This window comes from Cicer arietinum, chromosome 4 (genome assembly GCF_000331145.2).
Source record: "Cicer arietinum cultivar CDC Frontier isolate Library 1 chromosome 4, Cicar.CDCFrontier_v2.0, whole genome shotgun sequence".
NCBI lineage: Eukaryota > Viridiplantae > Streptophyta > Magnoliopsida > Fabales > Fabaceae > Cicer > Cicer arietinum.
In genome coordinates, this window is record NC_021163.2 from 28,538,550 (window position 1) to 28,551,045 (window position 12,496).

The 12,496-nt window shown below is 30.4% G+C and overlaps 1 protein-coding gene across 1 annotated transcript; it reads right to left on the bottom strand.

Moving 5' to 3' along the window:
- Nucleotides 1-8,582: 8,582 nt before the first annotated feature.
- On the bottom strand, nt 8,583-9,155 carry LOC101505119 (uncharacterized). The gene has a single exon (XM_004497891.1). It carries the CDS (start codon nt 9,153-9,155, stop codon nt 8,583-8,585), a length of 573 nt encoding a protein of 190 aa, XP_004497948.1.
- Nucleotides 9,156-12,496: the final 3,341 nt, after the last annotated feature.

The following is a 12,496-nucleotide window of genomic DNA, read 5'->3' on the forward strand; positions in this document are numbered from 1 at the left end:
TAGTGGTGGCAATTTGATCTTCTTGTTGAATGCCCAAACAAGGACATTGGAAATTAGGGGTAAAGGGTCCATTATGAGGATTTGGGCAATTTAATCTTCTTGTTGAATGACCGAAACAAGGACATTGGAAATTGGGGGTAAAGGGTCCATTATGAGGATTGGGGTTTTAACAAAAGAAAATTGGTCATAAGATCGTTCATAAACAAAGGTGTGTCTTGACTTGAACATTTGCATAATAAGTAAGGTTTAGATTCAACAAGACTAACTCGTAGTCTTGAATTCTATCTCTGACATCAAACTCACACACAACCTTTACATAGGGTGTGTTCTCAAAAACTCGTGCATTAATGGCCCTGCACGTCTATCCTAGTATAGTGAGTCTATCAAGAGTACTTCTATAGCTAGGTGCTTCACTCCACATAAAATATAGATCTCATTAATATTTTCTCTTACCTCATCCTGTCATTGCTTCAAGAACCATGCATCTCTGATTTATAATAGCATGTTCATCTCATATCACTTCACGACTTGTTATTACCCGTTGAACATAATTATTGGAATATCCAGTCTTTTAGGTCGGGTTACCATCATGAGTGACTTTATAGACATTAGTCTCATCCTTTTGGATGTATTTATGACTTTCTCTCTATCTAACACTTTCGTTAAAAGGATCTTCTATATTATCATCAGTGCGTACATGATTCACTATGATAACTCCTTCAGAAAGTAACTCTCTAAAAGTGATGTGCTTACAACGAATTGGTCGTCTCTTATCATTGTAATAATGATTCTCAATCTTCACAATAATTGTGGTACTATCATAGTGGATCAACACATCTGTCATAGATTTTTCCCATTAAAGGATCTCAACTGGCAAGTATCTCAACCAACTCGCTTCTTCACTAGTAGTAGCAAGTGCTATCATTTCATACTCCATAATGGACTGAGCCAATACCATATGTTTTTCGATTTCCAAGATACAACACCACTAGTTATACTAAAATATAGTGGTTGCTTTGGAGTCGTCTAATAAAATATTTCAATCAGCATCATTGTTTCCTTCAAGGACTGTAGGAAATATTTGATAATGTAATCAGAGACTATTGGTCCATTTCAGGTATCTCATTATTCAATGCTCCATACTAGGTTTACTGGTAAACCTGCAAAATAGTCCCACGATGTAGGCATTGTCGGGTCTAGTACAATCAGTGGCATACCTGAGGCTGTCAATGATGCTCACATATTCAGCTTGTCTAACACCTTCACCAATGTTCTTGAAAAGTTTCACACTTGGATCAAATGGTGTGAAAGCATGTTTACATTCAGTATTTATATTTCTTTATGATCTTTTCAACATAGTGAGACTGATTCAAAGAAATTCCATTTTCAGACCTAGTAATCTTGATTTCAAGGATTATAGTCGCTTCTCCAAGGTCTTTTGTATCGAGTTGTTACACAACAATGATTTCACAATTTTTACAGGATGAATATTTGAATCAATATGAGTAAGTTGTCTACATAGAGACATATGATAAAGCAAATGCCATATTCAAATTTGTAATAAATGCATTTGTCAATTTGTAATAAACTCATTTGATATAATCAAGTTATCAAATTTTTCATGTCATTGCTTAGGAGCTTGTTTAAGACCATACAAAGATTTATCAAACTTACAGGCCTTGTTTTCTTGTCCATGAATCACAAAACCTTCAGGTTGTTCCATATAGATTTCTTCTTCGAAGTCACCATTTAAAAAAGATAGTTAAAAATCGTCTTTAAGATTTCCAGATTCCTCTTCTAAATTATAGGTCGTATATTCTGGTCCATAATCTTTAGCAACTTTGACTCTCTTACTTCTTCAAGTTTATGTTTCGCCTTGTTTGCTGCTTTTAGTGCTTCTTGTCACAGGAACATGACTTGGTTCGTTGCCCCCACAATTTCTTAATTTGAAAGGGAGTTTATTTTCATAGAAGTCAACATGAACTGACTCTATGATCACTTTCACATTTAAGTCAAAAAACCTATACGCTTCATTATTCACTACATACGCAATGAATATACATTCATAGGCTCTACTGGCAAGTTTAAGTCGGTTGAAATCGAGGATTCTGACATAAGACAGACAACCCCAAGTTTGAAAATAAGACAAGTTCGGTTTTATTTTCTTCACTATCTTATAAAGAGATGTTTTGTTGTTAGATTTAATAAATCTATTCAAAACATAGCAAATAAGCAATATAGTTTCCCCCACTAATGAGATGTAGCACTAGTGCTAAGCATAATAGCAACAAGTAGTTCAGTAAGAGTTATATTCTATTTTTCTTTTTAACTTAACCATTCACTTCAAGAAATTATGGTGCAGTTGTTCCATGTATAATTCCAGGCAATTTATAAAACTTATTAGACAAACTAGAATCATACTTGGAACCTCTTAATCTTTCTACTAAATTGATTTTCAATTTCATTTACAAAGATCCTTAACATGCTAAGTGTTTCACTTTTATTTTTCATTTCTTGTTAACGTCCCATCAAGTCTACATATATCAGAGTGTAATAAATCTAAAGACTCAAATTCTCTTACTACAGATTTAAGTGAACTCTTTGTTATTTTAGTTTGACTACAAAAATCACATTTTTCAATATCATTTAAAAATAACTTTGGAATTAAACCTAAGTTACTTAAGTTTGAAACTAGATGTGTTCACATCACATAGTGTAGCATGTCAAAAAGTAAAATCACACAATATGTAAGTAGAAATATATATTTTATTGATTTCAACATTCAAACAGAAGGATACATATTAAATTTCAACATTTTATTTAAATATGCCATGAGTGACGTACCTTAATAGATGATGTCATGAGTTATCTTCTAAATTTTACAAGATCGGTCATCTGATACTCTGGGTAGTAGCTCACAACATACTTCTTCATAGTTTCTTAAACATCTCTAGCAGTATTGCTGGAACTGTAGTAGTTATACAAATTATCATTAAGTCTTTTAAGAATATAATTCTTATCATTATTCTCCCATGGGTTAAATCTCCAACTTTCTTATGTTTTTCCGTTTGCTTCAAACTGAAATAGTTTATTGAAATCATAGGCAACATACCCAATTCCAGTAATCTCTTTGGTTGACATGACATAAAGAAAAAACTTACAATTGTTGTTTTTGAGTTTCGAAAAATTGTTGAAAATTTACAATTTATGCTACCGAAGATATTACTGGGTTGAGTCGCGAGCTAGGTCATTCTCTATAAGACGATTCACGGAACTTCCTAAATTGTGCAAGGTAGACAATCAACAACGAAGTCCCCATGATAAAATAGCCCTGATTCATTATATCAAAGTTCTACTGCACTGTAGAAAATCGTTCTAAAATTACACCCTCAATATGACGGTTAAAGTCACTTTCAATATGACGATTAAAGTCACTCGCAATATGGTACTATGACCACTCATAAATCAAAAGGACTACGACACAAAAAACCGCTTTAAAAGACAACGGCACACAAACCGCTACAAAAGGCTACGACACAAAAAACCGCTCATAGTGGTATTAGGACCACTAAAAAAGTGACGGAACTACAACATAAAAATCACTCTAACAATTGAAGGGACTACGGCATAACATCCTCTCTAAAAAATCAAAGGGACTACGACATAACAACCGCTCTAAAAATCAAAAGGACTACGACATAACAACTGCTTGAAAAATCGAAGGGACAACGGTACAAAACCGCTCATAAATATCGAAGGGACAAAAAGAAGGGGGAGAAATGGCTCAAAAATCAGCCGCGAAGAATAGAAAAGGGGGAAAAGAGAAAGTGGGAAAATGAATCCAACTTTGGTGTACTTTCCACAAGAGTTTGAAACTCATTATATAGTGATGGAAGCAAATCCACATATATTTTCTATCCAATGTGGGACTTTAGTATTTAGAGTTTAAAACTACTCAAAATATGAGAGTTTTCCAATGTGGGACTTAAACAATTTTTAAATTCACACATTAACAAACTCTATGTTCCAACAATATCCCACTTGAATTTAAAAAAGTTACTTTGAAATAGCATCAAACGCTTCTATAAGATTGTGAATTAACAAAGGTGTATTTTGACTTGAACTTTTGCATAGTAAGTAAGATTCAAATTCAACAAGAGTGACTCGTAGTCTTGAACTCTATCTCTGACATAAACCCCACACACAACCTTTTCATAAGGTGTATACTCAAAAACTCGTGTATTAATGGCCCTGCACGTCTATCCCAATATAGCGAACGCTCTAGGCATTATGCCTCAAAATTCCATAGGAAGCAGCCCCACTTCCACATTCACATAGGTGAGTCTATCAAGAGTACTCGTGTAGCTAGGTACTCCACTCCACATATAGTATAGATCTCATTAAGATTTTTTATTACCTCATTCTGTTATCGCTTCAAGAAGCAGGCTTCTCTGATTTATAATAGCATGTTCATCTCATATCACTTCACTACTTGTTATTACCCATTAAACTTAATTCTTAGGATCTCTAGTCTTTTAGGTCGGGTTACCATAATGAGTTATTCAATAGATATTAGTCTCATCCTTTTGGATGTATTTATTACTTTCTCTCTAGCTAACCCTTTCATCAAAGGATCTTCGAAATTCTCATCAGTGCGTACACGATCCACTATAACAACTCCTTTAGAAAGTAACTCTCTAAAAGCGTTGTGTTTATGAAGAATTTGTCGTCTCTTATCATTGTAATAACTATTCTCAATCTTCACAAATAGACGTGGTACTATCCTTGTGGTTCAACACATCTTTCATAGGTTTTTCCCATCGAAGGATCTCAACTAGCAAACATCTCAACCAGTTCGCTTCTTCACTAGTAGTACCAAGTGCTATCATTCCAGACTCCATAGTAGACTGAGTCAATATCATCTGTTCTTCAATTTCCAAGATACAACACCACTTTCTAAATATAATGGTTGATTTGGAGTCATCCGATAAAATGTTCCAATCAACATCAATGTATCCTTCAAGGACTGTAGGAAATCTTTGATAATCTAATATGAGACTCATGGTTCTTTTTAGGCATCTCACGACTTTTTCCATAGCGTGCCAATGCTCCATACTAGGCCTACTGGTAAACCGGCACAACAGTCCCACGACATTGGAAATGTCGGGTCTAGTATAGTTAGTGGCATATATAAGGCTGCCAATGATGCTCGCATATTCAGTTTATCTAACCCCTTCACCAGTGTTCTTGAAAAGTTTTACACTTAGATCAAATTGTGTGCAAGCAGGTTTACAGTCAAAGTATTTATATTTCTTTAAGATTTTTTCAACATAGTAAGATTGATTCAAAAAAATTCCATTTTTGGACCTAGTAATCTTGATTTCAAGGATTACACTCACTTCTCCGAGGTCTTTCATATCAAGTTGTAACGCAATAATGATTTCACAATTTTTACAGCATAAATGCTTAAATCAAATATGAGTAAGTCATCTACATAGAGACATATGATAGTACAAATGTCATTTTCAAATTTGTAATAAATGCATTTATCACTTTCATTCATTTTAAACTCATTCGATATAACCAAGTTATCAAAATTTTCATGTCATTGCTTAGGTGCTTGTTTAAGACCATACACATATTTATCTAACTTACATACCTTGTTTTCTTCTTGAATCACAAAACCTTCAGGTTGTTCCATATAGATTTCTTCGTCCAAGTCACCATTTAAAAAAGTTGTTTTGATATCCATCTGGTGTATCACCAAATTATGAATAGATACTAGTGAAATGAGTACTCTAATGGATGTTATTCTAGTGACCGGTGAGAAAATGTTGAAGAAATCTATATTTTCTCTTTGTCTTAAACATTTTTCTACAAGGCGAGTCTTGTATTTATCAATAGTTCCATCGAGTTTTAGTTTATTTTTCAATATTCATTTACAACCTATTGGTTTGCAATTAGGAGGCAAGTCTACTAAATGTCAAGTTCTATTAGACTCTAGAGAATCCATCTCATAATTTATAGCTTCTTGTCGTAAATCTGCATCCAAAGATGACAAATCTTCTTTAAGATTTGCAGGTTCCTTTTCTAAATTATAGGGCGTATATTCGGGTCCATAATCTTTAACAACTCTGACTCTCTTACTTCTTCGAGTTTCTGTTTCGCCTTGTCTGTTGCTTTCGTGCTTCTTATCACAGGAACATTACTTGGTTCGTTGCCCCCACTATTTCTCGATTTGAAATGGAATTTATTTTCATAGATGTCAACATCAACTGACTCTATGACTACTTTCGAATTTACGTTAGAAAACTTATACACTTCACTATTTACTACATAGCCAATGAATATACATTCATAGGCTCTACTGGAGAGTTTAATTCGCTTGAAATCGGGGATTCTGACATAAGCCAGACAACCCCAAGTTTGAAAATAAGACAAGTTCGGTTGTCTTTTCTTCACTATCTTATAAGGAGATGTTTTGTTTTTAGATTTAAGAAATCTATTCATAACATAACAAATAAGCAATATAGTTCCCCCCACCAATGAGATGTAGAACTAGTGTTAAGCATAATAGCAACTACTAGTTTAGTAAGAGTTCTATTCTTTTTTTTTTTTTTTTTGCTAAATAGCATATGCGGTCCCTTAATTTAATTTTAGTTAACGTTTTAGTCATTTATCTTCTTTCTTTTTTTTTCTTCCCAAATGATACATTATTTTAATTTTAAGCAAAAATTTGATCTTTTATGTTTTAAATTGTCAACAATTTTATCCTTTTTTTTTTCAAAAATTTAAAAAATTCAATAAAAAATTCAAACGATACCCATAAAATTAATTATCATCTTCAATATAATGCAAATTTCATCAAATTCATAACTTAAATCTTTAAATAAACTCATATTTTCATTCTTTATTTGATAAATTTGATATTGTTAGAGATGAAAATATGAGTTTATTTAAATATTTAAGTTATGTATTTATTTAAATATTTAAGTTATGAATTTGATGAAATTTACATTATATTTAAGATGATAATTAATTTTATGGGTTTTGTTTGAAAATTTTGATCAATTTTTTGAATTTTTGTAAAAAAAAATGATAATATTATTGACATTTTAAACTATAAGAGATTAAATTGTCACTTAAAATTAAAATGAAAGACCAAATCGGGAAGCAAGAAAAGATAAAAGACTGAAACGTTAACTGAAATTAAGTTAAGGGGTCGCATGTGCTATTTAGCCTATTAATTATTAAGTAATTGAAAAATACATTTAATTATCTAAAAGATGGCATGATCAAGATGTATTTAAAAAAAATTCTACATTAAGTATTTAATAATAAAATTAAATATAATGTATCGTTTGTTATATCATATTTATGCACAATTAGCCTCTAGGATTGACACTTATTGTTTTGTGCCGGACCACTAAAGATTACTAAAGGTCGTTGGTGACGATGGCGTACAGTTGTTGTTGATTGTTTTGTTTTTTGTAGGGTACTTGTAAGCACTCTAATTCGGTAGAAGTTGATGAAAGTGTGAGATAATGAGTGATACCTATTTTGTTTACGAAGGCAAGATCCATTTTATAGAGATTCTTTAGAGTCTGATGATGTGACGACAACTATTCTATTAAAGAGAACTCGATGCAAGAAACTGATAATCATCTGATCATCATTTAGCAGTTGAGATTGATTGGGATGGCGACATTTACCTGAGTTTGAGACTTGAACCACTTAATGATTTTGACGTTTATTGGATTGGCCTAAGGCCCACATTATAACTTATTATTAAATATGATAAAACAAACATGTAGAATATATATATATATATATATATATATATTCAGCAATATTCCAATTTCATAGTTTCACCCTGTCATATGTTTGAATTTATTTTAAATATATGTTCTAATTTATTTTCCCACATATTAAATCAAATTACCTTTATGATTATTCTATTATTCAGTCGATTAATCATATCATAAGCCTAACTGCATATACATAAACTATATAACTTGTTTTATAAAAAAAAAAAAATCTACTATAACTTGTTCACAATTTTTAATAATAAGGCCATTTGTTTAAGATTTTTTGAAAAAGAATTTTTACAGTATTTTATCTTTTTATTATAATATTTAAAAAAATTAAAAATAAAGTTTCAAATAAAAAGTTAGTTTAAATAATTTATCTTAAAATATAATTTTAAATATTCCATGTACTTGTTAAATATTTTTTTCAATAAAAAACAAATAAACCTCACTACTTTTCATATTTTTAAATAAATTCTCTTAAAAATCATTTTAAAGAATATAAAGTCAAAATCACTTTCTAAATAATACATCCGCAATGTGACTACATCTCCAATTTTATTCAAGCAATGACAATTACCTTAACACCAAATAATAAAAGCCACACCAAATTAAAGACTATCGCATGCTAATAATACTCACTCTAATATTTTTATATAAACACTTCGTCTCTTTTGATCAATGAAGGTTTTAAATAGTTCACTACAAAGAGATTATTAAAGCATTGTGTTGGTGATCATAATAAGACTAGAGGTATAGGAAGCTACAAAGATACTAGTGGTTGAGGAACAAATGAGGAAATGAGGATGAAATTTGGCGGTTATCATCAACATAGTGAATATTATCATTATTATTTTGTGGAGTAGTTGGAGTACCCAAAGAGTTGTTCATCATCCCAAATGGGTTAGCATATCCTATAGGTGCAACAAATTGAGTCCATGATGGAGCCACATTGGGATAATGCATTTGATGATGAAAAAATGGTGACCCAACTGCATATTGATGATGATTTAGAATGGGTGAATATGAACATAATTGATGGGGACCAAGTAGTCCAAAAGTTCCCATTTGAAACTCTTTTTCTATTTTTGATATCACCCTTTCGCGTCTATGCGCGTTTTGGTGTCCTCCTAAAGCTTGAGAACTCGAAAATTTCTTGTTGCAAAACTTGCATGGGTATTCTATATTCTCTTCATTGCTCTTAAGGAATTTGAATGGAGAATAAGATATACCTATTCCTAAACTCAGAGACAGTGACACTTCTGAATCAATTGTAGAAGAAAGTGTTGTTGTTTCCTCCATCTTGCGCTTTAAGTTTCTCTTTTTGTCACCGTTTACAAACTGCATTTCTGACATTAATTATATTATGTAGTGAAGTGCTCTAAAGATGATGGTGGATTGTTATGTGAGTTTCAAGGGTATTTATCAACAATACATTCAATATATTGCATTATCCATTTAAGGTAGTGTATTCGTAATGCATGAACTTAGTTTAATATAAATATAAGGAGAGAAATTAATATAAGGTGATATTTTCATTATTAGAAATTAATGTATAAAATATACAACTATTTTTTTATTCAAATAAATTTAATATATCATTTGTTTATTATTATTATTACTACTATTAGAGAAAGATAATGTTTAAGAGACTTTGAATTGTCAAACTTGAGGATGCATGAACCTAAAATCTAGCAGTTGTTTTGATATACCAATACAGTCAATTAATTTAACTTATCGAATATTACTTCCATCTTTTAAAAATTTAAAAGGTTTGATATTTTTTATATAGTAAAAAATATTATGGTTGACTAAATCTAATAAATTATTTTTAAGAGAAATAAAAAACAATACTTAATAGTGAAAATAAGATTCTTCATAGACATGAAATGCATTAAGAATAAATATATATTAACAGAAGTTACTACACTTATCATAACTAGAATTATCATACTTAATTAACAGAGGAAAATTTAAATTTATTGTAAAAGAATTTTAATGGAGTAAGACCATAAGAAAACATGTATTACTCCTTCCAGAAGAAAATATAAGGAAAACTAAGTCATATTTTTGAATAAAATATAAGAAAACTTGATATATATCTTCTCTTCTATTTAACAATAATAACTCTAAATTATCTTTTATTTAATTTAACTTTTTATATTTTTAATGTTCCAATTTATTAGTTTATTTTTGAAATACAGTGAAATTTATTAGTCATAAAGAATAATTAAAGATAGATTTAACTTTTATTGGAATAAGGAATATTAAATGTGAATAACAAGCTTTTTTTAATATGCATAACTCGACGGAGAGTATAATATTGTTCTGATTTTATGTTATTTTAAACTAATTGACTAATTACACACATGATTAAGTAAGTTGAAGGTTTAAAATAAACAAATCTTTTGTCAACTTCTCATAAAGAGAAAAATCACCAACACAAATTCAATTATTGTGTCCAAAATTACTTCAAATATTTATTATTACTCTCTCTGTCTCGTATTAAATGTTATATTTAAATTGTATATAATTTTTAAAAAAAAAAATATTATTAGTTGAATTAATTTTAATGATAAAATTGGTATTATTTACAAAAACATTTTTAATTGTTTGTTATATTTAATGGAGTAGTTAAGTGAATATTCAATAAACAAAGGTATATTAGGGGAAAAATAAAATAAATGTTGCATGAATATAAAGCTATGAAGCACAAATAATTCTAGAATCAGGAGTGCCGCAACCTCCGACACGAGTCGGTCTTCGACACCTGTATGTCACCTCAAACAAGTATACCTAAAAACTGTTTTTTAATTTATATTGACACACCTCTTAGATATATCTCTAACACATACATCTAGAACGTTAAAATTGTTTAAAAGCAATGATGATCACATATCAAGAGCAAATGTTACCTCTCTTGCTACCAATCAACTCTTTTCTATGCTTGATTTGTTCAATTTCTTCAGTTATTTATTAAGACTTGTCATCTCAGCCATATTTTTCTCAGATTCAGAAAACTTATTTTTCAGCTCAGTAACCTCTCCAACAGAATCATTTTTTTCCTTTTCCATATCAGGCTAGTTTGGAGTGCACTTTCTAATTCTGAACTCCTAAACTTTTCATTATACTTTACCTAACTTAAATGTTTTTCAATAAGCTCTCCCAATGGAAAATGGTCATCCATATTGATTTGGTATCAACATTACTACGGCCACCGCCATTGATCCCCAAAAAAAATCAAGTCCACATTTCATCCACTACAAGAACTAAGCTCTAGTTATTCACGCGTTTGGTTGAAATTGGAGAATGTGTGTGTACCGGGGACATGCAACATTTGAGAGAAGGATATGAGTTTTAAAAATTTTCACGTAATGTTATTCTTTGGTCGTGGTTTTTTTCGCTGGTTCGGAGTTTTCATGAAATTTTCTTATGTTTTATTTGTTATTTAAATTTATTTGTTTATTTTTCTAACATCTTGTATCAGAGTTTTTGGTTCGGTCTAGAAAAATAGAGTTGAGTTGTTAGTATGTTCCTTAGTTGCATCTTTGTCTAGTCTTCCACATAAAATAATGTTATAATCTAAAAGTGTTATTTAAGTAAGATTTTGACTAAGTTAATATTTGGTTACTAAGTAGTACTTTGTGGCTCTCTTTTATGAAAACCTAGTTGATGCATAATTAAATTATGTCAAGTTCCACTATAAAGTTTAACTTAGAGAAATTTGATGGAAGAAATAATTTTGATTTAATTAAAATTCAAATTAAATATGTGTTGGTACAATCATGATTGCACAAAGTATTATTTAGTACATGGGCATTGGTTGACATTGATGCAAGGTATAATGTGAGATTGTGTTGATTTACGAAGAACTTCCTGATAAAGACAACATGAAAGTTGCACCATAAACAATCAGTTGGTTTTTTGGCAGGTAAAAGAAATTTTTGCAGTGTTTTAATTTCAAGTGAAAATTCTTGGAGTGAATTTGCTTCAAATGAAAATTCTTAAAGTGATTTAGCTTCAAGCGGTGTATACTTTTTACTTTGGAGTAATAGTTATTTTTAACTATGACGCCGGCATAAACAATGGAAGTCAAAGATATATCAATTTTAATCAAGGTGAAGATTGATAAATTGATTGAAATTGAAGAATATTGAAGAAGTCGCACATTTCTTAAAATTCTAAAGGAAGATAGAGTTCAAAGCTATAAATACAACTGTCGCGGCCTAAAATTTCGAGTATTTCTCGAATTCAATGGAGTCGCCACCAAAATTTATTTTAAAATAGGGAAAATATTGGGAAACCCTTAAAATAGTAAAAATAAAAAAAATATGGTATTTGAAACCAAATTTTGAGTTCGGGAGTCGATTATGCGTAGGGAAGGTATTAGCACCCTACGACATCCGTTAAAATACGGTTACCTATAATTAATTGTGCAAAATTAATATTAACTTAAGTATATTTATTTTTCTTTATTATTAAATATGAATAACAATTATTACTATACTTAAAATATGATTTTGAAATAAATATGTACTTAACAAATAAAGGACATAAAAAGAAATTTTTATTTATGTGCTTGACAAGAATGTGATCTTGCTCCTACGTATCTCCCGGTGCGATGGAGAAATCAAAGCTACGTAGTTCTTGGTGTAGAAAATGTTTATGTGTTGAGTGTGTTTTAAAGA